Below are 26,903 nucleotides of genomic sequence, written 5' to 3' on the forward strand. Positions count from 1 at the left end.
TGGATACCCCCAAAGTGTCACGGTAAAGTGGCAGTTCATTAGAGGCTGACTAAAAGTCTGTTTTATAAATGTTATTCTAGAATTTTTCCAGTGTTTTTTTAAGACTTGAATTTTATTAGATTTTTTACAAGAAACAGAAAAAAAATAGAAGGGACATTCCACTCCTTAAGACAGTTAAAATAGCAAATGTGTTGAAGATGCGTACACCATCTCAACAAAAACAGAGTGCAAAATATAACATAAATAAATAACGATGCCAATAGTTCACATAAACCCGATTACAGCTGTTGTAATTAATCACGAGCTTAACTACTTAAGCCAGATACATCACTGACCTGTATATGAAAAATTTATCAGTTTAATCATCCGATCTCAAATTTTTCCAGTGTTTAAATAAATGATTAAGAAGTAAACGCTATTCCTGATGTCAGATAAACACTCAATTTTTCACTTTATTTGACAAGTTCAGAAACACGTGATGTTCGATGTCTTTACAACAACCTGTGAATCACTTCAGTATCACTTTGTTCTTACAGCACATTATGAACATAGTTATGATAAACACTTTCATTAGCAGCACGTAAACATTACCAATACATCAATAAACACTTACAAACAGATGTGCTTTAGTTTGCTTTCAATACTGAATAATGTTGGAGATGTAAAGTGACCACAAACACTGCAGAAAACATGATGTTCTGATTGGCTGACATCATGCCACTAACTTCCTGTTCACAACATCTGCCATCAGCTGATCGTGTCACTTTGAAGCTGTCATTCATCAGCCTCGCCGCTCTGTAAACTTACTACAGATTCACAACAACAACCACAACACTAACACACGCACAAACACACTGACACATGATCATTTCCAGCTGGGTGACAAAAGTAACATACACATTTTTCACTTTAAGCTAATAAATAAACAGTAAAATAAACTCCTTAAATTACATTTCAGTAATAAACACATTAAAAACACACAATCAATATCTGCAATCCAACACTGTCGTCAGGAAAACAAGTTTTAAATTCATTTTTTAAAAAAAGAAAAAAAGAAAAACTTTCGATCATGTTCCTGGAATTTCCTGAATTTTATTCCTCTAGCAGCGTCTTTTAAAGCTGCAATCATATTTATGGTTTAAAAACTCATATAATCAAAAGTTGTAACACTTTGAAATTTTTATTTCAAAATGAAAAAAAAAATGTGAGAAACATTTGTTTCATTAAAAAAAAAAGATTTGAGGTTTTTAATGCATCAACATAAACAAGGCTCTAGAGTGTGACATGCGACCTAACTTCTCAGTGGTGTGACTAAAAGAATCCTAGGTCGCACCGGTGCAACCAGTCATTCAAGTAAAGAAAACATCACACATTATGCCTGTATCGTGGTCTAAACCAATCAGAGATAGTGAGGGGCAGGAGCTCTCTGATTGGTCATGGTCCAGATGTAAGCCTGTGTGTGTACATTTGAAGGTGCAGGCAGATAGACAGAGGTGAGCAGCCTAGACCCGATAGAAGTGGCTGTAGTTGTGGGTAATGAGAAAAGATGAAAAGAACGATTGATAACTGTTTCGTTAAGGCCTGATCCCTCTGAAATTCATAGCGAGTGCTCTGACACGGAGCCATCAACCTCTCAGGTTATGTCTAACACTGGTTCAGAGACGGCATCAGATAATGAGCCACATACGATGGACTCAGAGCCCACTGACAGTAAAGGCGTAAAGTGTATACGTTGGGAAGAGAGCGGCTTGACCAGTTTCCCTGGCTAAGATACAGTAAAGCTGACAACATGACGCACTGCATTTACTGCAGTGAGTGTGGAGAAACTGTGGCCGGCAATACTGCATTTGTGACTGCAGCTAATACGTTTCAAAAAGAAACGCTGAAAAAGCAGTGCATTCAGAAAACACATTATATGCTGCGATAAATGCACTGGCTTCTCCCCACTGCCTTTCAGCGGCAGCAAACAGGTCGTCACAGGAGGCCGATGTGATGATTAAGTTTAACATTGCCTACGATATTCCCAAAGAAGATGTTCCGTTCACTAAGTTCAAGTCCAAAATAATTCTTCACAAGAAAAATGTCTTGAAGGTAAACCCCATGTATAGTAATGATGTCACGTGTGCCCGGGTTACAGGTGTCATCACAGACACATGGGGAAAAAGGGGGAAAAGGCCAGATTACAGGACATCTGAGGGCCATGTGACTGTAATGGGGGAGGGTCCATAAGATATAAAGCTGTTCAGATACTGAGATGTTCATTTTGAAGCCTGTCAGGCACTTTCAGGTCTTTGTAATTTACATTTTCTTTTTATTGAATATATCTTGAGATGTTTTAAGTTTAAATTTCAGCTCAGTGAAGCACTTTAAACAATTTTTTCAGTAACTTGTCTTTCTTGTAGAAATGTGCTCCAAACAAAGAACTTTGTGTTGACAGGTGGTGGTGCACCTAAGGAAAAAAAGTTAGGTGCACCAGGCAACTGTGGCAAAAAGTTAGTCTACAGCCCTGACTGATTTTAGTATCATTGTTATGTGTGTTTTTATTTGTGTGACCCCTCCCACCAGAGAATGTGGGTGTGGGTTTTTCTCTCTCCTCCCTCCCAGGGTCCTGTGTGGGTATATCTTGACAGCCGAGTTGTTTGCTTGGATTCCTGTTCCCAGACTGGACAACAAGCTGTGTGTTTCTGATGGTAACTTTTGAGTGTTCTCTGTGTGAAACTCCTGAGTCAAAAAGTTCATTAGTGAGTAAAGTGAGTGAACTTGTGTGTGTGGCGTTGTGAGACCTAATCAAGCTCTTTGTAAATAGTTATTAATAGTTTTGTAAATTAGACAACCTGGAGTATTCTTTCACTATATGTTAAACACGGCAGCAGCCTGATATGAATGAGAAGCCTTTTCTGTTGAAATCTGTTTTCTCTTGTTTGAGTAGGACCTTGGGTTAGAAATCTATCTGTTGTTTGACTTTCATATTGGGCAGGGAACATTAGGGACCTTTATTTTGGCGTGGCTCACTGCCGAAGTCAACAAACGGCTGCGTAGAGTTTAGACTGCTAAAAGTTTTTGTCCTTGGGTGGAGTTGGAATCAGGGAGCAGCATTTCCAGATTACCTAGGTTTGGAGAATAACACTTTTTAAAGATAATAAACTATTTTTTAATTTAATTTCAAACGAGGAATTCTGCACCTCTGTGAAAAATCTGTTTGCTTTAAATCTGAGAGTTGAATGTCTTAAACATGATGAGTAAACACTGACAGGTTTACAGACTCAGATTCAGACTCAGGTTTAGCTCACAGCTAAAGGCAACCAGATGCAGCGACCAGGCAGAACTGATCCGAGAGCATCCTTCCTCTCTTTCTCCACTGTGCTGTGTAATAAAGGCAACAGAGACCCCAAAATCTAAAAATGTCATTTAGTTAAAAAAAAAAAAAAAGAAGATACTAACTTTTCTTAGCGGTAATTCTTTGAAGATATTTGATTGTTTGAGAATAAAGAACAACAACAAAAATTCAGAAAACAGTCAGAGAGAGCACCTGCGTTAGGGTGGAATGTTTGTTAAGCTGGCAAGGCTGTTAAGGTGGATTGTTTAAGGTGGAATGGCTGTTAAGGCAGAACATTGTGGGGTGTGGTTCCAGTATAGGCAGAGTGGTGAAAACAGGAGAGTTCAAAGATCCACAGAAAAGGAAACTGATCCAGAGTCATCTGCTACCTGTGAAGAATGGGAGTGATTAAAAAAATGACGACTCAGAAAGAAGTTAACAAACTGACTGATTAAACAGTTAATTCAGGGTTTCAACATTAAATATTAAACATACTCTGACCCGGGAGAAAGAGTTTGTTCCTATTCAGTTTTCTCAGACTTTTTATCAGTGTAGATAAAATAATTATAGCGAGTGACTTTAATATCCATGTAGATATGTGCTCTCTTTCCCAGCACCCTGGCATAGACTTTCCTGGGAGGGCAAAGATGGGAACCACCAAAACAGCTCTACAGCATCCAGAGCCTTCAGGAACTTAGGCCAAACTTCTTCCACCCCAGGACTTCTGCAACCATGGAGTTGTTTAAGTGGCCTCACTCCCGGTGATTGACAATTCGCCCCCCCTTGTACACAGACTCTGCTTTTTCATACAGATGACATGTCAGTAGAATTAAAAAGGCTTTCAGCACGGCCTCTCCGAATTCCACCTAAACCCAGGTTTTTGCTTCGGCTACTGCCTGACCCATGGTCCTCTTGGCCTGTCGTTACCTATCCCCACCAGTGAAGTGACATTCCATGTCCCAATTGCTAGTCTCGATAGCCTGGGATTAGTCCATCAGGGTTTTCTAAAAACCTTAAAAACATGATATCTAACCAGATACTTTAAATGGCGTTACCTTGGCCTCCAATAACACTGTGAGGAATCCAATTAATCTTGGATTGATGTGATGGCAGCGTGCTACTTCGGCTCCTAAAACAGGTGCATTATTTTGTTTTTTGTTTGCTTTTCTATTGATTCTGCCCCCTATTACACAACATGTGTGTGAAAGATACAAAGACTCTCATACACCCGCTACGCTCTTCTGGAATATCAATGTGAGATTTAAAACTCTACCCGAAGATCCTCTAACAAAAGAATACAATACAACTTTATTTATAGAGCACATTTAAAAACCAATGGTATACCAAAGTGCTTCACATAAAAGACAGAAAATAAGACAGAAATATTATAAACATTATAGGACCATAACAAAATACCAAGTATGCTAACAGGTCAGTGTTACTAATACACAGGAATGGCATAAAATGCATATCAAGTAAAACATGTTAAAAGCACAAAACCACAAAAGATATGTATAAAAGGTAAAATAGAGTAAGTCTAGGGATCAGATGCAGGCATTAACAAGCAGGAAAGGCAAGGTTAAATAAATAGGTTTTTAACTGTGATTTAAATGATTGGATAGAGTCAGACGCGCAGATAACAATAGGAAGGTTATTCCATAAATGTGGTGCAGCCAAGGCAAACGCACGGTCTGTGTTGTTGATAATTTTAAAAGTAAGCAGCAGTATTTTAAATTGGATGCAGTATTTAATGGGTAGGCAGTGCAGGTCAGCTAGAACAGGGGTAATAGATTCAAACCTCCCAGTTCCAGAAGGTCACAAAGGCTTTTCCAGGTCCTTATGCAGAACATAATGCCTAGCCTTAGAAATGACACGCAGTTGGTAGAAACTAGATCTAACTACAGCGGACACTTGTTTATCAATTGCTAACAGTGTCAGAGAGGGAGCTGTCAAGGGAACCAAAGGCATCGTGAAATTGTCCGCGAGGAATATTACTATCAAATACAACGATTTCAGTTTTATTATCATTTAAGATATGTCACGGTCCTGGGTCTGTGACCCAGTGTTTTCTGTTCTGTATTGTTAATCTTTGATTTCTTGATGTATCTTTGTTTATTCTTACGTTTTGGTTCTGTGTATCCCCTCTATTGTAGTCAGGTCTGTGTTAAGCCCGCGTCTCTGAGTCTGTCTTTGCGTGTGTGAGTTTCCTGTTTTACTTTGAAGGTCTTTGTCTCATGTGAGGGTGTTCAATTTACGTCTCCCTGTCTCATCAGCTCTGATTTTTCCCATGTGTGTTCCTCTCCTGACTCCCATCCCTTGATTACTGCTGTGTGTATTTAAGCCCTGTGTGTTATCCTGCCTGTTGCCGGTTCGTCTGTGTTATCTCCCTACGTCATCCTATGTTTTTCTCTCCATGTCTCCCTGCATCTGACAAGATAAGAGAGTTTCCTAAGAGCCACTCTTTGACCTGACACATTCACTCTTGAAAGCAGTGCAGAGACAGAGCAGGATCATCAGCTAGTTCAATGTAGATCTGTATATCGTCAGCATAACAGTGAAAAGCGATATTGTATTTCTCAAAGATTGCACCTAGAGGGAGCATATACAGCGAGAAAAGAATAGGGCCCAGCACAGATCCTTGAGGCACTCCACAGCAGACAGGTGCAGCGGAGGAAGAGCAGGTGCCCAGGTTGACCGAGAAGGACCTATTGGAGAGCGACCGTGGCTCAGGGGGTTGGGAAGCGCATCTGTAACCGGAAGGTTGCCGGTTCGATCCCCGGGCTCTCTGTCCTGGCCGTTGTGTTCTTGGGCAAGACACTTCGCCTACTGGTGTTGGCCAGAGGGGCCGATGGTGCGATATGGCAGCCTCGCTTCTGTCAGTCTGCCCCAGGGCAGCTGTGGCTACAACCGTAGCTTGCATCCACCAGTGTGTGAATGCGAGAGTGAATGAATAGTGGCATTGTAAAGTGCTTTGGGCTATACAGGGAGTGCAGAATTATTAGGCAAATGAGTAATTTGTCCACATCATCCTCTTCATGCATGTTGCCTTACTCCAAGCTGTATAGGCTCGAAAGCCTACTACCAATTAAGCATATTAGGTGATGTGCATCTCTGTAATGAGAAGGTCTAATGACATCAACACCCTATATCAGGTGTGCATAATTATTAGGCAACGTCCTTTCCTTTGGCAAAATGGGTCAAAAGAAGGACTTGACAGGCTCAGAAAAGTCAAAAATAGTGAGATATCTTGCAGAGGGATGCAGCAGTCTCATAATTGCAAAGCTTCTGAAGCGTGATCATCGAACAATCAAGCGTTTCATTCAAAATAGTCAACAGGGTCGCAAGAAGCGTGTGGAAAAACCAAGGTGCAAAATAACTGCCCATGAACTGAGAAAAGTCAAGCGTGCAGCTGCCAAGATGCCACTTGCCACCAGTTTGGCCATATTTCAGAGCTGCAACATCACTGGAGTGCCCAAAAGCACAAGGTGTGCAATACTCAGAGACATGGCCAAGGTAAGAAAGGCTGAAAGACGACCACCACTGAACAAGACACACAAGCTGAAACGTCAAGACTGGGCCAAGAAATATCTCAAGACTGGTTTTTCTAAGGTTTTATGGACTGATGAAATGAGAGTGAGTCTTGATGGGCCAGATGGATGGGCCCGTGGCTGGATTGGTAAAGGGCAGAGAGCTCCAGTCCGACTCAGACGCCAGCAAGGTGGAGGTGGAGTACTGGTTTGGGCTGGTATCATCAAAGATGAGCTTGTGGGGCCTTTTTGGGTTGAGGATTGAGTCAAGCTCAACTCCCAGTCCTACTGCCAGTTTCTGGAAGACACCTTCTTCAAGCAGTGGTACAGGAAGAAGTCTGCATCCTTCAAGAAAAACATGATTTTCATGCAGGACAATGCTCCATCACACGCGTCCAAGTACTCCACAGCGTGGCTGGCAAGAAAGGGTATAAAAGAAGAAAAACTAATGACATGGCCTCCTTGTTCACCTGATCTGAACCCCATTGAGAACCTGTGGTCCATCATCAAATGTGAGATTTACAAGGAGGGAAAACAGTACACCTCTCTGAACAGTGTCTGGGAGGCTGTGGTTGCTGCTGCACACAATGTTGATGGTGAACAGATCAAAACACTGACAGAATCCATGGATGGCAGGCTTTTGAGTGTCTTTGCAAAGAAAGGTGGCTATATTGGTCGCTGGTTTGTTTTTGTTTTGTTTTTGAATGTCAGAAATGTATATTTGTGAATGTGGAGATGTTATATTGGTTTCACTGGTAAAAATAAGTAATTGAAATGGGTATATATTTGTTTTTTGTTAAGTTGCCTAATAATTCTGCACAGTAATAGTCACCTGCACACACAGATATCCCCCTAAAATAGCTAAAACTAAAAACAAACTAAAAACTACTTCCAAAAACATTCAGCTTTGATATTAATGAGTTTTTTGGGTTCATTGAAAACATGGTTGTTGTTCAATAATAAAATTATTCCTCAAAAATACAACTTGCCTAATAATTCTGCACTCCCTGTATAAATCCAATCCATTATTATTATGCTCAAGCCTCGCTAACAACATGCTGTGATCGACCATTTCAAATGCCGAGGATAAATCCAATAGAACTAGGACCGCAGCGCATCCAGTATCAGCAATTAGAAGATCATTTAGGACTCTAAGCAAAGCTGTTTCGGTGCTATGACGTGGTTTAAAGGCAGACTGGAATTTATCAATAATGTCATTCGCATCCAAATACGACAGGAGTTGTGAAAAAACTATCCTCTCGAGAATTTTAGACAGGAATGGGAGCTCGGCCTGCAATTAACATAATCATTATAATCAAGGTTCCTTTTTTAAAGACCAGGCTGGACTACGGCATGTTTAAAAGCTGACGGGTCGATATACTATACCTATACTATGCAAGATGGGAGGATATATATAGGATTAGTATTATTCAGTTGCTCAACTAATCGCTTAAGAGTAAGGAGTGACACGGGCTCAAACTGATGGAAGGTTGATGAACAACCAGGAGAAGAAACAGGGCTCGACACTAAAGGAAGCGAGGACTTAAGAGAAGAAACTTTATCTCCGGAGGAGGGGAGAAAGCGTAGACTATCCTGGCCAGCATTTGGATAATCCGTAGCCCTTGCTTTAAGGTAAGCCTTGAGGCGGACGCGAAGAACACTCCTATTACCCCGTTTCCTGTAACGTTTCTTGTGCAGGTTGGGAAGGGGTAGGCAGGAAATACTGGTGGAGTCTAGCCGTAACAGGGTGGCGTCACCCAGGTTCAGTGTTGGGAAGGTTACTTTTAAAATGTATTCCACTACAGATTACAGAATACATGCCCCAAAATGTATTTTGTAATGTATTCTATTACGTTACTCAATGAGAGTAACATATTCTGAATACTTTGGATTTCTTAATATATTATCATGCTTTTTACAACTACATGAATGTACTATTGCTGTGTGATTTATTACTGTTACTGAAGGTCCGCGGCTCCAAACCGTAGTAAAGGGACCTCTGACTAATACGTCGGGTTCCGTGTTGGGCTCGTAGCCGAAAAATAGCTTTACTTTGTTCTCTGGGTCAAGTTTTAGACAGAGAGAGGCGTTGAAAGGCTGCTCCAACGGAACTTATTGTTTCGGAGGAAAACGCGAACAGTGTACAGTTAAGTCTTAATAGCTTACTTACAACTGGGCTCGTCAGGCTCTCTGTTTGGCTGCAGTGGTTATTATTATATGCTATATATGCTATAATAATATGTGCTTCCAGCTCCTGTTTCTGCTCGATGACAACTCGTACTTTTCTACTCTCCTTTTTCTCCCTCCTCGCGCTCACAGACACATAACGTGTATAGCAGTCCATTCTCCCTGCAGCACGGACTACACTGCCCATGAGGCTACATTATTTAGGGCGATGCCTGTAGCATTCTGCCTATTAGCTTAGCACAACAACAAAAAGGTGCTCTCTCACCCAGGAAACACAGAGAGAGCGTTACCCTGTAACCATGGCAACCATAACGCTGCCGCCTGGAACAACAAAACAAACAAAACCCAAACAGTCCTGACCCGCGATAATATGAAACAGGAAAATACCCTTGTGTAATCCATTTATTTCAACAAAGTAACTGTATTCTAAATACCACCTTTTTAAACGGTAACTGTAACGGATACAGTTACTCATATTTTGTATTTTAAATACGTAACGCGGTAAATGTATTCCGTTACTCCCCAACACTGCCCAGGTTCCAATATGGATCCGAGCAATGCGAGTAAGAGAATTGGAGATTTAAAAGCGTTTGTCTGTCGTCCATTACTGTATATAGTAACTATTAAGTCTAATATACCCTAGTAAGCTATAGTACTTTTTCCTTAGGGAACCATCTGTGCAGTCTGCAGTTCTGTTGAAGAAAGATGATGAATCTATTTAATTACTCTTCAAAATTAATTTATTTCTGTGTATTTTTTTTTCCACACTGCATCAAATTAAAGTTGATTACGTCGATTAAGCATCATGAGGTGGAGGGTGGTTCCCTATTTTTTGGGGTTTTTTGCTGGGAGTTTTAGAACCCTATTAGTTAGGTTGCTTACTCTTTAAAACACCAGAACAGGGAGGATGGAGCAGGTTTAAGTTTATTAGATTGATCAGTTTTGCTGAACTATGAAATATTTTGGGTGCAGTGCATTTTTTGCATAAAGGTATAACAGAATAGCTTTAGTGTTTTTTTTAACTTGAGTATGAACTTATACAAAAAGCAGCAAGATATTAAAAAAAGTTTTATTGATTAAAAAACACACTACATCGGATTCATATCGGTATTGGCAGATATCCAAATTTATGATATCGGTATCGGTATCGTGCCATCTCTAATTGCAACATGGCATTTGGGTCTTCTAACTAAAATAGGAAAATAGGAACATAAACAGTGGCATCTACGCCAGGCCTGGCCCACATCTGGATGACATACCACTTACCATGCCAGAAGTCAACCAGCAGGCCCGGCTTGATACCAGATCCGGGCCAGACCTGCTTGCTATGTGGGTGTTGGCTGCTGGGGGATTCCCATGATGCACTGGGTGTTTCTTCTTCAGTCAGCTTTTTCACTCACTATGTGTTTATACACCTCTCTGCATTTAATCATTAGTTATTATTAATCTCTGGCTCTCTCCCACAGCATGTCTTTTATCCTGTTTTCCTCCACTCAAATATACAGTAGAAAAGCTCCCAAGCATTTTATTTAATGAGCTGTAATAAAACAGATCAGTTTGACAAGCAGTGCTGACAGAAATAAAGTTGTGGCTGAAGCTTTGTAGTTGTGTGCCATGGTTTCTGAGGTGTGACTCACCTGGAGCCTACTTGCTGCTGCTGTTCTGGTGGAGATGTTGCTGAGGTTGGTGTCGGGGGGGTTGGTGTTGTGGGCTGGACCCTGCACCCCCTCCTCTGATGGTAGGTCGGATAGCATGGGAGAAGGACGGATTCTGATGGTGCTGATGACCGGCTCTTATTGGCTTGGCTATATGAATGCAGGTAACAGGTGAGTTTAGGTAAAGACAAACAGCCTATCACATCACATATCAGACTTGACTTGTTTTAAGTTATCTTCTCACCAATCTGAGCCGAGTGTCCTTTCCTGAACAGGTTTTTGGACCGCACAGCCTCTTTGATGCGGTCAACTTCCTGTTGGTAGCGTTTGCGATCCCTCACGGCTGACTCTTTTGCATTTTTCAGAGCAGTTTCCAGAGCTTTCACTCGCTCCGCTGTAGCCCGGAGACGCTTCTCCAATTTGGGCAGCTCACAGCGGAGCTCAGCGTTATCCCGAACCAGCTGGAGGAAACAGCTACTGTCAGTTATGTGACTTGAAAGCGTGTTTGTTTATCCACCTTGAGGAATCCCAGGTAAAACACTTCTTTCTTTAATTATTATTTATTAAAGCAGGCGATGAATGATTACATGTTATCATGTACATGGATCCCCTTTGTTCAGAAGACCACAGGCTGTAAAGTTGCAGATCAGAGTTCCTCAACTTATCAGTATACAAAGTTTTATATGAGACTGTGCATCTATCTGATTGATTAAAATTGATGGGGAGAAATCATAGTTTACACTTAATTCTCCCATCGTCGGTGCCTCGGGCTGGTCCCAGCTTCTCAGCAATCTGCCTTGTCCAATCCAGGGGAGCAGCACCTACAAACTCTGCTAAACATGTACTAAGTGCTTTTCCCTATTCACTCACCTTTCACCTAACAGCCTGTTGTCTTAGTGACCGTGAAAGCAACCCTGACTGAGACGCCAGATGTTGTTTTGTCTCAAGCGGTCCCTAGTGGAGTGTTGGGCAAGTTAATTTGAAAAAGTAATTAATTACAGTTACTAGTTACTTCTTCAAAAAAGTAACTGAGTTAGTAACTGAGTTACAAGATTCTAAAAGTAATTAATTACTTGGAAAGTAACTATTCTGTTACTTTAAAAAAAAGTGTTTAACCCTCCGGGGTCCAGGGTATAATTGGCCATTTTTAACTACTTTTGATGTTTCCTCTACATTTCACCTTTAAAAACTATTTACTTTGCCTTGTTTGGTATCATCCTTTTCAGCACAACCTCACGTGTCTGAATTTACAGTTACGTTTTCATTTTGACATACTGTATTAACACAATTGATCTAAAATCAGACAAAAAACATAAAATCCGAGTAGAAAAAGTTATATTTTTTACTGTAACAACCACAAACATGTTTAATGAATCATATTTCATAACTTTAAATGCAAATATAAATAGTCAATTTTAAAATCATATGCACAAGTTTTCCAAACAACAAAGTTATTTGCATCCATTTACCTTTTACCTTTTTTAAATAACCATTTCAAACTGTTTACAGAACAATCAGCCATTCTTGAATAAGATGCCACAAATTATTTGTGCCACTCCAAAAAAATAATTTCTGTCCACTATAAAGGAAACATCACAGCCTGATACCTGCAGGTCTGACAGCAGCAGGTGTATCACTCCTGTTTCTACCTGGAGACAGCAGTCGCCTCATTGTTCTGACACACAACACAAAACTATCCACAACACACTAACTACACAAGACAACACACTAACTACACACTCCAAACACGCTAAACGTCACAAATCTCTCACATCTCAAAACTCGCTCTCTCTCTCTCTCTCTTGCCGCCACTCCTAAAACTTCCCCTGTTTTGGGTTTTTTTTGGGGGGGGGGTTTGCTCATAAGCAGAGAGTGCTTGCTGCGCTGTCCTTAGACAGTGAATGTGAAGAAACTATTGAGGAAAAAACACGCGTATATATTGTTTATCATGAGTCTGGTTTTATGTGGCCTATCAACACAATTTAAAAACTGGTATATACAGAGGTGGGTAGGGTTAGGGTTAGGGTTAACCCTAACCCTATTTACTCAGTTACATTTACTTAAGTTTTTGAAAAAAAATTTACTTTTAAAGTACCTTTCTTGCACGATACGTTTTACTTTTACTTGAGTACATTTGTGAAGAAGAAACGGTACTTTTACTCCGCTACATTTGCAAAATTCGACTCGTTACTTTTTAAAAAAATAATTAGTTTAACACATTAGATAACATGCCGCCAGTGGAGTTTCCGGTAACTTTTTTATCAATCAGATGTGGCCATTCAGTCAGTGTTGCCAACTTAGCGACTATGTCGCTATATTTAGCGGGTTTTCAGAGCCCCTTAGCGACTTTTTTTCTAAAAAGCGACTAGCGACAAATCTGGCAACTTTTTCTGGTGTTATTGGAGACTTATTTATGACAACTTTTTGACGTGAAAGGGCGTGTTGCTCTTACTCTCAACAAGCAGCGGGTGCTGCCGTGGGCACCTCACCCGTGCTAAAGCGCTCACGGGCGGAGGATAGTCCTCCCCCAGCTGCAGGAGATGTTCACACCTATGCGTCCAAACTGCAAATGAATCGCGCATGAGCGAAGCCGCTGCTTCCTCACTGACTGTAACGCAGTTCTTCTTTTACTGTTATGCTGTTTTGTGGATCACAAGGTTTAAAACTACTTATAAACACACATACACACACACACATAAAGTAACTCCACCAGAGCGCCTATTTCGGGTCACTTTTGCCGGTCGAAGCCCGGATAAAGGAACAGGGTTGGAATTGTGACATTAAAAAAAATTGCTAAAAGAAATTTAATTTGTAGTTCTAAATAAATTCTAAATGCATTTAGGACGTTTTTTGCTCACTTTGTGTCTCTTCCATGATGTTATTTCTCTCTCCAACAGCGTAGGTTACAATTATATTAGCATGACCAATTATGCAAATTAGGTGATGACGTCATTTAGCGACCTCTAGCGACTTTTAGGACAGCCAATAGCGATTTTCCTTGCTGAGGAGTTGACATGACCAGTCATGACCAGTTTGAAACTGTGGCGGGCAGAGCGGCCCAAGCATTTCAAAGTAGCGGACACACAGAAAGAAGAAACATGAAAACATGGCAGAGCCAGTCGTCTACGCTACAGCTGAAGAGGATGAACAGCATTTTCCTCATATACAAAGAATGTTTCTCTTAAAAGCAGCACAAAAGAACAGCTATGTCTTCAGCGTCGGTGTCTTCAGTGAGAGCCAAAACAAACTAACTTTTCAGCGTGAAAAAAACTCAGCTCGTGTAACCTGAGGAAACGGTAAGTTTTCTCTAAATATCTTTTTAGCTGTGGTTAGCTGGATGTCAGTCTTATGTTACAGCAGCTGTGTCGAGCTCAAGCTGCGAGTCATATTTTCGGCGCTACGTTGTAGAGAGACAAGTTTGTGGGTGTTTTGTGCAGCTTCAGCTGTCTTTTTAACTGCTCACTGGTCAGCTAGCGTGAGCTATAAGCTAACAGCTAGCCTGTTTAATGACGCTAGAGTTCCACGCACATGCAAACAGCTCGTCTCTACTGCTTTAACTGTTAAAACAGAAGGCAATACTGCAGCTGACAGGGTTTATTATGTGAAGCAGCAGCTTGTTTAGTTTAAACAGTCTGCATTAAGCTGGGCAAACACTGTGCGATTTTTTCCCGTCGCATTATTCAGCTCCTGCTCAAACTGTACAATTGAATTGCAGGGGTTAGAAGTTCATAGGTCACGATGTAGGGTCTCACACGGCCTGATGCTCTGATGCGACCTGAGTGCTCAAACTGTGCGTCCATAACATGAAGCTTATCATACAAAATCTGTCTCTTGCTCTCCCTCTCTCCGTCTTACAGACACACACACACACACACACACACACACACACACACCACTGTCAACTTTGCTAAATTACTAATGAAAAACATTGACCAGGCAACTGTGATTGAGCAGCAATGTCCATCCAACTCTTTTCATGGTTGTTGTAGTCGTCACAATTTTGTGAGGTCACATTGAAAAGCCTTGGATACGGAAGCGTAGAGCTGCCACCCAGCCAAAAGAAAAATAGAAAAGTATATTGTTCTAACAATATACCTTTCACGTTTGAACAATATAATATCACGTTATTACAAAATACATAATTATCACGTTCGTACAATATAAATATTATATAGGCTACATTGCAGCTCCAGTCACGCTTCCATCACCGTCTTTCGTCTTTTCCCAGAGTAACAGCCAAACAGGAGGATCTATTGGCTAGCACTGCTTAGCCTTGCACGCATTCTTATTTTAAACTTAATCTGGAATTCATTGCAAACTGTTTGTGCGGGATATGAATGACAGGATTTTGTTTTTCAACAAGAGTTAGTAAAAAACATCTCCAAAAATTAATATAAAGTTTACAGCATATCTTGTCACTGGAAATTGTTTGCACTGTTTATATGTTTATATTATTTACTGTAGGTATTGGTGAAAAAAAGCTTTATGTTGTGAAAAACTGAAATCTGGAAAAAATTTTGTTGATGTTTTTACATATATTCCTGTTGAAAATACTAAAATTTGTATATTTATTTTTGTTTGTCTGATAGCATTTATTTATAAAATAAATCAGACATTTCAAACAGTTACTCGCTACTTGAGTAGTTTTTTCACCAAGTACTTTTTTACTCTTACTTGAGTAACATTTTTGAAGACTACTTTTCACTTTTACTTGAGTAATAATATTTTAAAGTAATGCTACTCTTACTTAAGTACAATTTTTGGACACTCGACCCACCTCTGGGTATATGTCACCTTGTTGCTTTGTCTTTAAGTGGTCATGTGATTGGCTTACCACGACTACTTTATTCTTCCTCAGTCAAACAGCAGCACTCGTGCGATTGTTTTGCACCCTAAGCTGCAGGTGTTGTGAGAAAAAGTGATCATCAGGCAGAAAGTGATTGCTGTCAGCGGGAACGTGCGGAGCTGCTGAAAGCTGTAGCGCCCACATTACTTACAGCTATTTCCATGCAACTGATATAAGATGTGGTCAACTGAACACAGCTTCAACCGTCTGTTTGTTGAAAAATAGTAACGCCACCGCATTTTCTTGTTAGTAACGGTAACTGCGTTACGATAGAAATAGTAATTAGTTAGATTAGTCGTTACTGAAAAAATTAACGGCGTTACTTGTAATCACATGCCGTTATTCCCATCACTGCCTAAGTCTCCACCTTATCATAGGACTTAGTGTCCCTTCACCTGGAAGCTTCTACACTGTCTACACGTCTAAATTCTTAGGCTTTTATGCACTATTATACCTGAGAGACTGCTTCTCATTCACATGGTCACACAGAGGATCACAGCTGGAGACACAAGCTTCACTGCAGGATCTGTACTCTGTCATATTTCAAGAAATAATTGCCAACAAACACAACATCAGCAAACATCCAATCACAGAGTGACCTGTCAATGACAGACCCACACTAAAGATCCTGGTTTTAAAAACTGAAACACAAACTTCCAATGGGGGAGACACCAGTTGAGGGTGACCCTGTGGGTAGGGCTTAGAGACTAGGTGAGATCACTCACCTGCTTGTGGACCCTGCTGAGCTGCTCCAAGTTATTTTCTAAGAAGACGATCCTCTGTCTCTGAGCCAAACTGCCACCAGCCTCATCGCTGTCATTCTCTGAACTCTGATCATGACAATAACACATGAGACTTTATCACTGGACGGACACACACACACACACACACACACACACACACACACACACACACACACACACACTGATCCCTAAAACTCCTCACAAAATGGACTGAGGCAGATCAGTTAGGTTAACATCAGTGGAAATGCAATGTCGCAATGGTACTCTTTAAACTTTATTAAATTTGAATGTAAATAAGCTGGAAAATGATAAATGAGCTTATTGTAAACCTGGAGCAGCGACACCATTCAAAGCAGGAAGTGACATCAGCAATTGTGTGACGAATCAAAGCTCTGCTGCTCTGAATCTCAAAGTAAAGCTACTTTTTATTCTTACATTCTTGATTCGAGCTCCGATGTCGTCGATGAAGAGTTTGCGAAGGTCGTTGAGCATCTGCAGCTCTTTGGCCTGTTGGAGGAAACAGAGACTCAGCTGGTCTCACATCAGCAGTAAGACATTTTGGACTTTATCATTTTGCTTCTGTACATCATCACAGAGGAAACCAAGAATCCAGCATGTGACTGAAGAGTAGACTTTCAGACGTTTAACAAAAGTATACCCAGGAACTAAACACTACTCACCCTGTCCACAGCAGCACCATTTGTGGTGAGGTCTGTGTGGTGATCTTTGCCGGGCCTCCTGAAATCACTCTCTTTCATTTTGTCCACATTGATTGTGACTTTTGGATCTACACCTGACTTCAAGCTGCTTCATGTCCTTTCTGTAAACGGACTAAACGCCGTAACTGATGGGACCGAGCACTGACATGTCATCTGGAAACCACAATGTGGTTGGTGCTGGATCTGACTGTACAGTCATGTGTAAACAGTCTAAACAGCAGCGAGCTCAGGACACACCCCTGAGGTGTGCTGACTGAGATGGTTTTTCATCTGTGGCTGCCATTTTGAATTCAATATCCTGCTCCTCACATACAAGGTCTTAAATAATCAGGCCCCATCTTATCTTAATGACCTTGTAGTACCATATCACCCTATTAGAGCACTTCACTCTCACACTGCAGGCCTACTTGTTGTTCCTAGAGTATTTAAAAGTAGAATGGGAGGCAGAGCCTTCAGTTTTCAGGCCCCTCTTCTGTGGAACCAGCTTCCAGTTTGGATTCAGGAGACAGACACTATCTTACTTTCAAGATTAGGCTTCAGTCAATTCAATTCAGGATGTAGAACTCATGACTGTGAAAAGTCTCCCATTCTATTCACCTTCTCAGTTTTTGGAGTTTTTTGTCATAGCAACCTACATAGCACCGCATGCTAATGCTAACAACGCACTGAAGGAGCTACACCATCACATCAGCTCGCTTCAGAATAGGCACCTGGAAGGTTTTTAGGTAGTGGCTGGGGATTTTAACCACTTAAACCTGACAGACATCTTACCAAGGTTTTATCAGCATGTCACCATACCGACACGGGGAAATAACACGCTGGACCATGTTTATACCAACATGCGAGATGCATACAGAGCAGTACCCCGCCCCACCTCAGCCTCTCAGACCACATCTGTATTATGCTGGTCTCTGCCTACCATCCCCCACTACGACGCTCCAAACCACACTAAAAACCATCACTGTGTGCCCCAGTGACGGTGACTCTGCACAGGGTGGGGCCACTTGCCCCTCCCTTCCTTCCCTCCCCATCTCCGGCTGCCTCCCTCTTCCCGCTCCACCACAATCACCCACACATGCAAGGCCTTTGGGTAAAGGTGTGTCACCAGGGGTCAGGGGAGGCATCCCCCCCCCCCCGTCCCCTTCTGGCCGCCTGTGCTTTAATTTTATCTCACAACTTAGACATTCACATTACTCACACTCTCATAACACATACATATAGGACCTTGGGGGCGGGCACGCTGCACGGCATCCAGAAGACCAGCAGGGTGTACAACCTCACCCCTGGCGTCGTTGCCCACCTCTCAATCTGCCCCCCCATTCTCTGTTGCCTGTAGGAGCGGGGGGGGGGGGGGGGGGGGGGCTAGGAGGAGGAGTTGGCTGTCCAACTGGGGTCTGGAGTGTGGGGCCTCCCTGCTGCTGCGGAGTCGGGGCGGTCTGCTTCTCTCCACCCCAGGGAAAAGGGTAACACCACCTGGGTCTGGGTGCAGTTTCCCCCTCCAGGGGCAAGGGTACCTAGACCCGGGGCTTAGAGTACGCTTGGGGAGTGTGATCGTGTGTACAGCGTCTCTTTATGTCTGTCTCCACGTTGGTTGAGTGTGGAGTAAGTGCATATGAGAGCATGAGGGTGGGGATGGATGTTTGTATCTGTGTGCCTGTATGTCTGTGTCTATATGTCAGGTTGGGTATCAGACGCCACCTCTCTGGGGACATCTCAGGCCCTCCAAGGTATGGAGGCCTATCTCCCCCCACCACTCCCCCTGCCAGTGGCAGACGCCCTCAGACATCGGTGCGTTGGTGGTTCTTTGTGTCCGGGGATGGGCGTCCAGGTACACACCGGCTCACTCCTTGGTGGCTGCTTGTCGGGGCCTGGGGCTCGCTCGGGCCCCTTCGGGGGTGGGGTGCCCTCGGCCTCTCGGCTGGGGCTCGGTCACTTTGGCGCAGCTGGCTGCCGGCGGAGCTCACGGGCACGTCACTGCAACCCCCTCTGGCTTCTGCTCCGTGGCTGCTGAGTGACCCCTCATCTGGGACTCTCCTCAGCTCTTTCTGGGACAGTGGCGCGGCTGCCCCTCTGTTGGTCTTCCTTGGTCTCTTGTGTTCTGGGGGCCTCTGGATGTCTGGAGCCTGGATCTCCTCCATACCTGCTTTATGCCCTGGAGGACGGGGCTGTGGCCCCCCACACCGTCTAGCAGATCATTACATGAAGGAACCTGTTAAATACAAGCGCGTCCATGCTCACAGGTGTACACACGGGTGATCACACCCACAAACTACACCCTTTTTGGCTCCTACCTCAAAGCACACTGTGCGCTGTCGATCTTACGTGCTGCACAATAATGTTTAATATTTACTGTTATATTCACATAGATCATCATGATGTTGTTTATTATGTTGCTCTCTTTTTTTGCTTGTTTTCTCTTTTTTCTTTCTCAACAGGTGATCCAGGTGATTGTATTTTTTGTCTGTTTTTTTTGTTGGTTTTTGTTTTTTGCCCTTTATCACCGTTCATCTTCCCCGCTGTTTTTTTTCCCCTCTTTCTTTCTCCCTTTTCTTTTCCCCAGTCAAGTCTGTCCCAAGTGTAGCAAGTGAAAATAAAATAAAATAAACAATAAAAGCAAAGGTAAATCAAATAGACCAACACGGCAAGGCTGGGATGGTCAATCTGGTAAAGTAAATCCGTTGGGCATCTTTCTTTGCCTTTAGACAATAATTCTGATGGCAAAAGAGCCAAACGGGACAGGCGGGAAAGAAAACAAAGAAGAAGTCCATGCCCTGCTGAAAGCCGCCTTCAGGTCTGGTGACGCACAGGAACTCAGGAGGGCTAGAAGAGAAATGACTGCAGGCGTCACGAGAGCCAAAGCCACATACACACAGGAGATAGACTGTTATTTTTCTTCCCAGGATCCACGCAGTATGTGGAGGGGTAAGTGCATCACTGACTACAAAACTAGGGATACACAATGCCCCAGGGATCCTTCTCTGCCTGAGGCTCTCGACCAGTTCTGCGCCCGCTTTGAGGATCCTAACACGAGTGTGCTAAGTCCCCTCCTGTTCACACTGCTCACCCAACCATCCAGGCTGTCATATTGTAAGGTTTGCAGCTGTGGTTGGTTGCATCACCAACAATGATGAGACCGGCTACAGGAAGGAGGTGGAACACTTAGAGGACTGGTGCAGGAAAAACAATCTCTGCTTAAATGAGAAGAAGATGAAGGAGATGACTGTGGACTTGAGGAGGGGAAGACACACACACACACACACACACACACACACCCCTGCACGTCGGAGGATCTGCAGTCGAAGTAGTACCCAGCTACAAGTACCTGGGTATGTACCTAGATAGCAACCTCATTTGGAAAAACACTTCCAGCCTGATCAGGAAGGCTCACCAGAGGCTCTACTTCCTGAGGCGGCTGAGATGTGCAAGACTTGAGAGCTCAGTCCTCATCTCCTTTTACAGATGTGCGGTGGAGAATGTTCTGTGCTCTGGCATCAACGTGTGGCACAGAAACTGCACTGAGGCAGAGAGGAAAGCTCTACACAGGGTGGACAGCCTTCGTCACGTCGCTGTGACGTAATCGGACTACAAATGCATCCTCAGGAGGATGCAGCCCGTGAATTTGGACACAACCTATGTGTTAACAGACCTCTCTGCACTGAATCATATCTGTTATTAATCTCTGTCTCTCTTCCACAGCATGTCTTTATCCTGTTTTCCTTCTCTCACCCCAACCAGTCGCAGCAGATGGCCCCGCCCCTCCCTCAGCCTGGTTCTGTCGGAGGTTTCTTCCTGTTAAAAGTTTTTCCTTCCCACTGTCACCAAAGTGTTTGCTCATAGGGGGTCATATGATTGTTGGGGTTTTCTCTGTATGTATTATTGTGGGGTCTACCTTACAATATAAAGCGCCTTGAGGCGACTGTTGTTGTGATTTGGGGCTGTATAAATAAAGCTGAATTGAATTTTGTCAGGAAGCTGAGAACCCAGTTGCAGGTTGCAGTGTCCACACCTGGAAGCATCAGTGTCTCCACCAGCTGGTGTGGGATGATTGTGTTAAAAGTGGTTGAAGTCAGTGACTGTGGTGTTTTCCTCTCCAGGTGTGACAGCATAAGGTGGTGGGTGGTGGAGATGGATAGACTGGTTCTGTATGCAAATTGAAGGGTATCTGGGTTTATTGGGAGAATGTCCTTGATGTGCTACAAAAACAGCTGCTCAAAGCATTTACTCACAATTGGTTTGAGGGCCACAGGCCTAAAGTTATTTAAGCAGTTAAGTTATTGATTGCATGCATCAAGAAGACTGCAGAGTCCTGGCCTGACGAGGTGGCTCTTCTATGTTGTGCCATCCGCTTCACCAGAGGTTTTTTGGTTTCTCCGATTTATAAATCCTGGCAATCCCCCTGCACTTAACAGCGTACACTCTGTTACTCTGTTTGTGTCGGGGGACCCGATCCTTGGGGTGGACCAATTTCTGGCGCAACATGTTTTGGGGCTTGAAAGCCCCAGAGAACCGGTGTTTAGGAAAAATGCGCCTCAACTGTACTGATACTCCTGACACGTACATGATCACTACAGGTTTTCTGTTAGGCAGCGGTTGTCCTTCTCTCTTGGATCAGCTGGAGCTTTCTTTTGGCGCCTTCCCAGCTTTGACAAAAGTCCAGCTGGGATAACCACATTTACTCAGGGCCTTCTTGATGTTCTTCTGCCTCCCTGGCCGCTGTGTCTGTGGGGATGGTGTTTGCTCTGTGTTGTAGCGTCCTGATGACGAAATGAAATTGAAAAATTGAATTGGAGGCCCTTAACTGAAGAGCTTATTTGCAGACTTTCAGGAGTAATCCTTTATACAGCGCCAAATCACAACAACAGTCGCCTCAAGGCGCTTTATCTTGTAATGTAGACCTACAATAATACATAAAGAGAAGATAAACAGAATCAACTTTTATGGATTTCCTTATCTGGATGATTGAGCACGCATTTCAACAGTTCATATAAAATTTTAGTTGAATTGAAAATCTGCACTTCAGTCATAGATTGATGTAACACCCACTGTGGTGCTGCACAGAAGCACTTCTGGACCCTGAGCATCTATGCCAGTGAAAATACAATCTCATACCACTGTCTCCTCCAAACCCTTCAGGTCTTCTTTGGCTTGTTCTCTCTTCTCGTTCACAAACCTGAAGACACAAGCAGAGTTTAGCATGACCCACCTGAACTCCGTTTACACCCACTGCCTGTTAATGTGAGTTCACTGATTGGTCAGAGAAACGGTAGGTGGAAGCAGAAGGAGGCAACATGATGCAATGATGTCATCTGAGCGGCGCAGGAGTTTAAATGAGAAAAATAACATGATAAATAAATATATGATTTCTGTCTGACACACTTAGACGTCACAGATTATATCGTGAACTGAATGTGGACACAACCATGTCTGATGGCGCTAAAACCTCAATCACGATGTTTGAGGCGACTGCAAGAACAGAGGGACAAACGTACATGAGCTTTTGAAGCTTCTGGTCTTTGTTCTGATCCTCTGCTCTCAGTTTGTCCAAGTCAGACTGAAGCTTCCTGTTTTCCAGCTGCAGAGCCTGATTCACGCTGAAAGAAACAAAGAAGCTGGAAACAGCCGGCTCGACACTCTGACAAAACACATGCTTGAAGCAAAAATCTGACCAATAACAAATCTCTTTAAAATGAACGATGTGACTGAACCCAGAACAGCTGAGAAGAGTCTGAGAGCAGCTCAATCACTCAGTAATTAGTAATATCAATAATCAATCAATAATAATCAATAACTCACTCTTTGAGTCGGTCGACGTCTCTGTGTTTCTGATCGATCTCATCTCGGAGTCGACTCAGCTGTTTGTGATGAACCTCCCGGTGGTTCTCAACCTCCCGGTGGTTCTCCATCTGTTCCTCCAGCGTTCTCTATAGAACACACAGTGACACTTCCATCACCTCTATCACTGATTTAGCTTTGACAGACTGTTGATTGTTACTTTGCTCACAGTGACGTCACGCCATGTTTACCTTCATCTCCACAACATCCTTCAGCTGGCTCATGTGTTCTTTCTCTTTGTCCATCACTGTCAGCTCGTGCATTTGACCTGCTCACACACAAACACAGAGTCTCTTATTGTTTCTACCTGTTCACCTGTGATGGATTTTTAAAAATTAGCCAATCAGAGTTTACTGTTTCCTGTAACCATGGCAGTATTACCTTGAGCGCGGAGCTTGGCGACCTCCTCCATCAGAGCATCCTGACTCTCCTCCAGCTGCCTCTTCTTCTGCTCCACCTTCTGGAGGTCATCGGTGAGAGACCCCAGCTTTGCCCGGAGCTGCACAAGCAGACACACAAACAAACAGCACAGGTGAATTTATCATCACACCTGTTCAGACAGGCTGTGTGTGTGTGTGTGTGTGTGTGTGTGTGTGTCTCAGTTTGTATTTGTCTCACCTGCGACACGAGCAGCTGGCACGTGCTCAGCTCCTTCTCATTCGCCTTCATCTTGCAGGTGTTTTCTGTCAGGTTGACCTCCAACTGTTTGCTGCGGTTCACCAGAGATTTGACTTCAGACTTCATCTTACTGATGTAGAGTCGGGCAGAGGTGAACTCTTCCTCCATCACTCCACTCACTTCAGTCATCTGAAGAGACAGAATCAGAGTTTGTTTTCAGACACATGAAAAGTAGAAGTAGATGAGAAGAAGAACTAGTTTGAGGCTCACAGCTTTGAGCTCGGTGGTTCCGAGAACACTGCCGATCTCACTGAGGTCTCTGAGCAGCAAAGTGACGATCTCCGCTGACCTCCTCTTATGATGAGAGCTGAGCTCCTGCAGGGAGGACAGCTCCCTCTGAACAGCCTCCAGACTGACCTGGAAACACAGCAGGTTCATTACACATCCATCCATCCAAACATCCATCCAATCCAAACATCAATCCATCCATCCTTCCAAAAATCCATCCATGCATCCAAAAATCCATCCATGCATCCTTCCAAAAATCCATCCATGCATCCAAACATCCATCCACCCCCATCCATCCAAAAATCCATCCATCCAAAAATCCATCCATCCATCCAAACATTCAAAAATCCATCCATCCAAAAATCCATCCATCCAAACATCCAAAAATCCATCCATCCAAAAATCCATCCATTCATTCAAAAATCCAAAAATCCATCCATCCATCCAAACATCAATTCATCCATCCATCCAAAAATCCATCCATCCATCCAAAAATCCATCCATGCATCCATCCATGCATCCTTCCAAAAATCCATCCATGCATCCTTCCAAAAATCCATCCATGCATCCAAAAATCCATCCATCCATCCATCCATCCATCCAAAAATCCATCCATGCATCCATCCATGCATCCTTCCAAAAATCCATCCATGCATCCTTCCAAAAATCCATCCATGCATCCAAACATCCATCCACCCCCATCCATCCAAAAATCCATCCATCCAAAAATCCATCCATCCATCCAAACATCCAAAAATCCATCCATTCATTCAAACATCCAAAAATCCATCCATCCATCAAAACATCAATTCATCCATCTATCCAAAAATCCATCCATCCAAAAATCCATCCATGCATCCAAACATCCATCCACCCCCATCCATCCAAAAATCCATCCATCCAAAAATCCATCCATGCATCCATTCAAACATCCATCCATCCCTCTGACTGTGGACTCACAGTTTTGTGAGCAAGCTCGTCGTTCAGCTGTTCATTGCAGCGGTTCTTATTCTCCACCTCCTGACTCTTGTGGTCATAGTTGACAGCCAGCTCCTCCAGCGCCTGCAACACCTCTTTCACCTCCTCTTTAGCTGAATCGCTTTCCCTCTGCAGGCGGGACAGCTCCTCCTGCAGCCGCTCATAGTCCTGGCGGATAGATGCCAGCAGCTGGTGGAGAGCTATTGATTAACCTGTGATCCATCGATCAGTGGATAGTATGGAATGTAACACTCAGGTGAGACTCACCTCATCCTGGTCGATCAGCTGCTGTTTGAGTTTCTCAGACATCTGACTCTGCTGGTTGATCTCATCATCCTAAACATCAATCAGACAGAGTTTAATGATTTAAACATGTCTTCCAGCTAGTTACCACAGCAGGCGTTAAGAAGACTGACTGTACAAAACCAGACAAGATCTGGCCCATTCATGCAACTTGTGACAACAGATAATTTCACACACTATCCAGAAGACACTGCATGCTTTCCGGGGTTACTGCACATGCTGGAATTTTGGCGTGGACTGTCCATTGATCCCTTGGCATCACTTTTTAAAAAAGGTCTCATCTCTTAAGTCCTCCCTCCCCCCTGCTTTATATCCTCTCCCCATTCCTGAGTGCATTTCAACTTTCCACCAGTTTGAGCCTGTGTCACTTTTGACTCTTAAGCGGCTAGTTGCTCAAATGAATAACACCAATACTGTGCTTGACATTCTTCCATCTTGTTTAGCTAAGGACTGTTTTGATGTAATCGGACCTAGTATCCTATTTCTTATGAACTTTTCCTTGCTCTCAGGCTGTGTTCCTTTGTCCTTTAAGCATGCTGTAGTCCACCCGATTCTTAAAAAAAGAAATTCTGACTGTTATGACCTTTCAAACTATAGACCGATCTCTAAGCTTTCGTTCTTGTCCAAAATCCTGGAGAGACTAGTTCTCTCCCAGCTCCAGGCGTACTTGGACACGAACAATATTGCTGAGAAATTTCAATCTGCCTTTAAGCCATTGCATAGCACTGAAACAGCATTGGTTAGAGTTCTTAATGATATTCTTGTAATCACTGATACTGGACGCTCTATGGTCCTAGTTTTACTGGACCTCTCTTCGGCCTTTGATATGGTAGACCATAACATTTTATTACTAAGACTTGAGCACACTGTGGGTATTAGAGGCACTGCCCTCGACTGGTTTAAATCATACCTCGCTGATAGATCCTTATCAGTTCACTTAGGCACCTTCGCCTCTTCCTCCGCTCCGGTCTGTTGTGGTGTGCCTCAAGGATCAGTTTTAGGCCCTATTCTCTTCTCATTGTATTTGCTCCCTTTAGGTGCAATCTTTGAAAAATACAATATCGCCTTCCACTGTTATGCCGATGACATACAGATTTATTTTGAACTTACTGACGACCTTGCTGTGTCCCTGCACTACTTTCAAGAATGCATGCGGGAGGTCAAAGAATGGTTCCTGAGTAATTCCCTCGTTTTAAATGATAAGAAGACTGAGATTGTGGTGTTCAACAGTAAAATCCCTCGTGCCCAACTCTGTGCTGCCCTGGGTTCCTTTGCTAGTTTTTCTTGTGACTATGTCAGTAACTTGGGTGTACTGCTGGATAGCTCGCTCAAACTCGATAAGCAAGTGTCTGCTGTAGTGAGATCTAGCTTCCACCAACTGCGCCTTATCTCTAAGGCTAGGCATTATATTCCGCATGAGGACCTGGAGAAGCTTATTCACGCTTTTGTGACCTCCAGGTTGGATTATTGTAACTCCTTGTACTATGGTCTTCCCTCTTCTCTTCTTCTTAGACTGCAAACAGTCCAAAATGCAGCAGCCCGCCTTTTAACAGGTACCAGGAAATTTTGCCATATTACCCCTGTCCTAGCTAGCCTGCATTGGCTGCCCATAAAGTACCGTATTCAATTTAAAATATTACTTCTTACTTTCAAAACTATTAATAAATTAGCGCCAAGTTATCTTAGTGAACTTCTCAAACCACATACTCCTGCTAGAACACTCAGATCTGCCACTCAACTACTTCTGACCCAACCCAGATCTCGACTGAAGTCTCGGGGTGACCGTGCGTTTGCTCTGGCTGCCCCGGTACTGTGGAACACCCTTCCTCTCGACCTCCGCGCATCTGATTCCATTGCACTGTTCAAATCACGACTAAAAACCCACTTATTC

The 26,903-nt window shown here is 43.1% G+C and overlaps 1 protein-coding gene across 3 annotated transcripts in view; it reads right to left on the reverse strand.

Annotated features, from left to right (window-relative positions):
- Positions 1 to 439: 439 nt before the first annotated feature.
- The window catches only part of LOC309691493 (kinesin heavy chain-like), a 52,317-nt gene continuing 25,853 nt past the window's right edge, over positions 440 to 26,903 (reverse strand). Inside the window, exons 13-26 of one of the 3 annotated variants that reach the window (XM_082509173.1) lie at positions 24,977 to 25,045; positions 24,692 to 24,898; positions 23,714 to 23,860; positions 23,444 to 23,632; positions 23,207 to 23,324; positions 23,017 to 23,093; positions 22,787 to 22,896; positions 22,483 to 22,584; positions 22,103 to 22,163; positions 16,710 to 16,781; positions 16,257 to 16,361; positions 10,930 to 11,146; positions 10,668 to 10,835; positions 440 to 3,705 (exon numbers count right to left, since the gene is read on the reverse strand). In XM_082509173.1, the coding sequence (XP_082365299.1) occupies positions 10,675 to 10,835; positions 10,930 to 11,146; positions 16,257 to 16,361; positions 16,710 to 16,781; positions 22,103 to 22,163; positions 22,483 to 22,584; positions 22,787 to 22,896; positions 23,017 to 23,093; positions 23,207 to 23,324; positions 23,444 to 23,632; positions 23,714 to 23,860; positions 24,692 to 24,898; positions 24,977 to 25,045 (1,635 nt within the window). In that variant the 3' untranslated portion in view covers positions 440 to 3,705; positions 10,668 to 10,674. Of the gene's footprint in view, positions 3,706 to 10,667; positions 10,836 to 10,929; positions 11,147 to 16,256; positions 16,362 to 16,709; positions 16,782 to 22,102; positions 22,164 to 22,482; positions 22,585 to 22,786; positions 22,915 to 23,016; positions 23,094 to 23,206; positions 23,325 to 23,443; positions 23,633 to 23,713; positions 23,861 to 24,691; positions 24,899 to 24,976; positions 25,046 to 26,903 lie in introns of all 3 variants that reach the window. The other 2 variants (XM_082509172.1, XM_082509171.1) reach the window with 2 other exon arrangements.

Source organism: Aulonocara stuartgranti, assembly GCF_965226115.1.
Source record: "Aulonocara stuartgranti genome assembly, chromosome: 16".
Lineage (NCBI taxonomy): Eukaryota > Metazoa > Chordata > Actinopteri > Cichliformes > Cichlidae > Aulonocara > Aulonocara stuartgranti.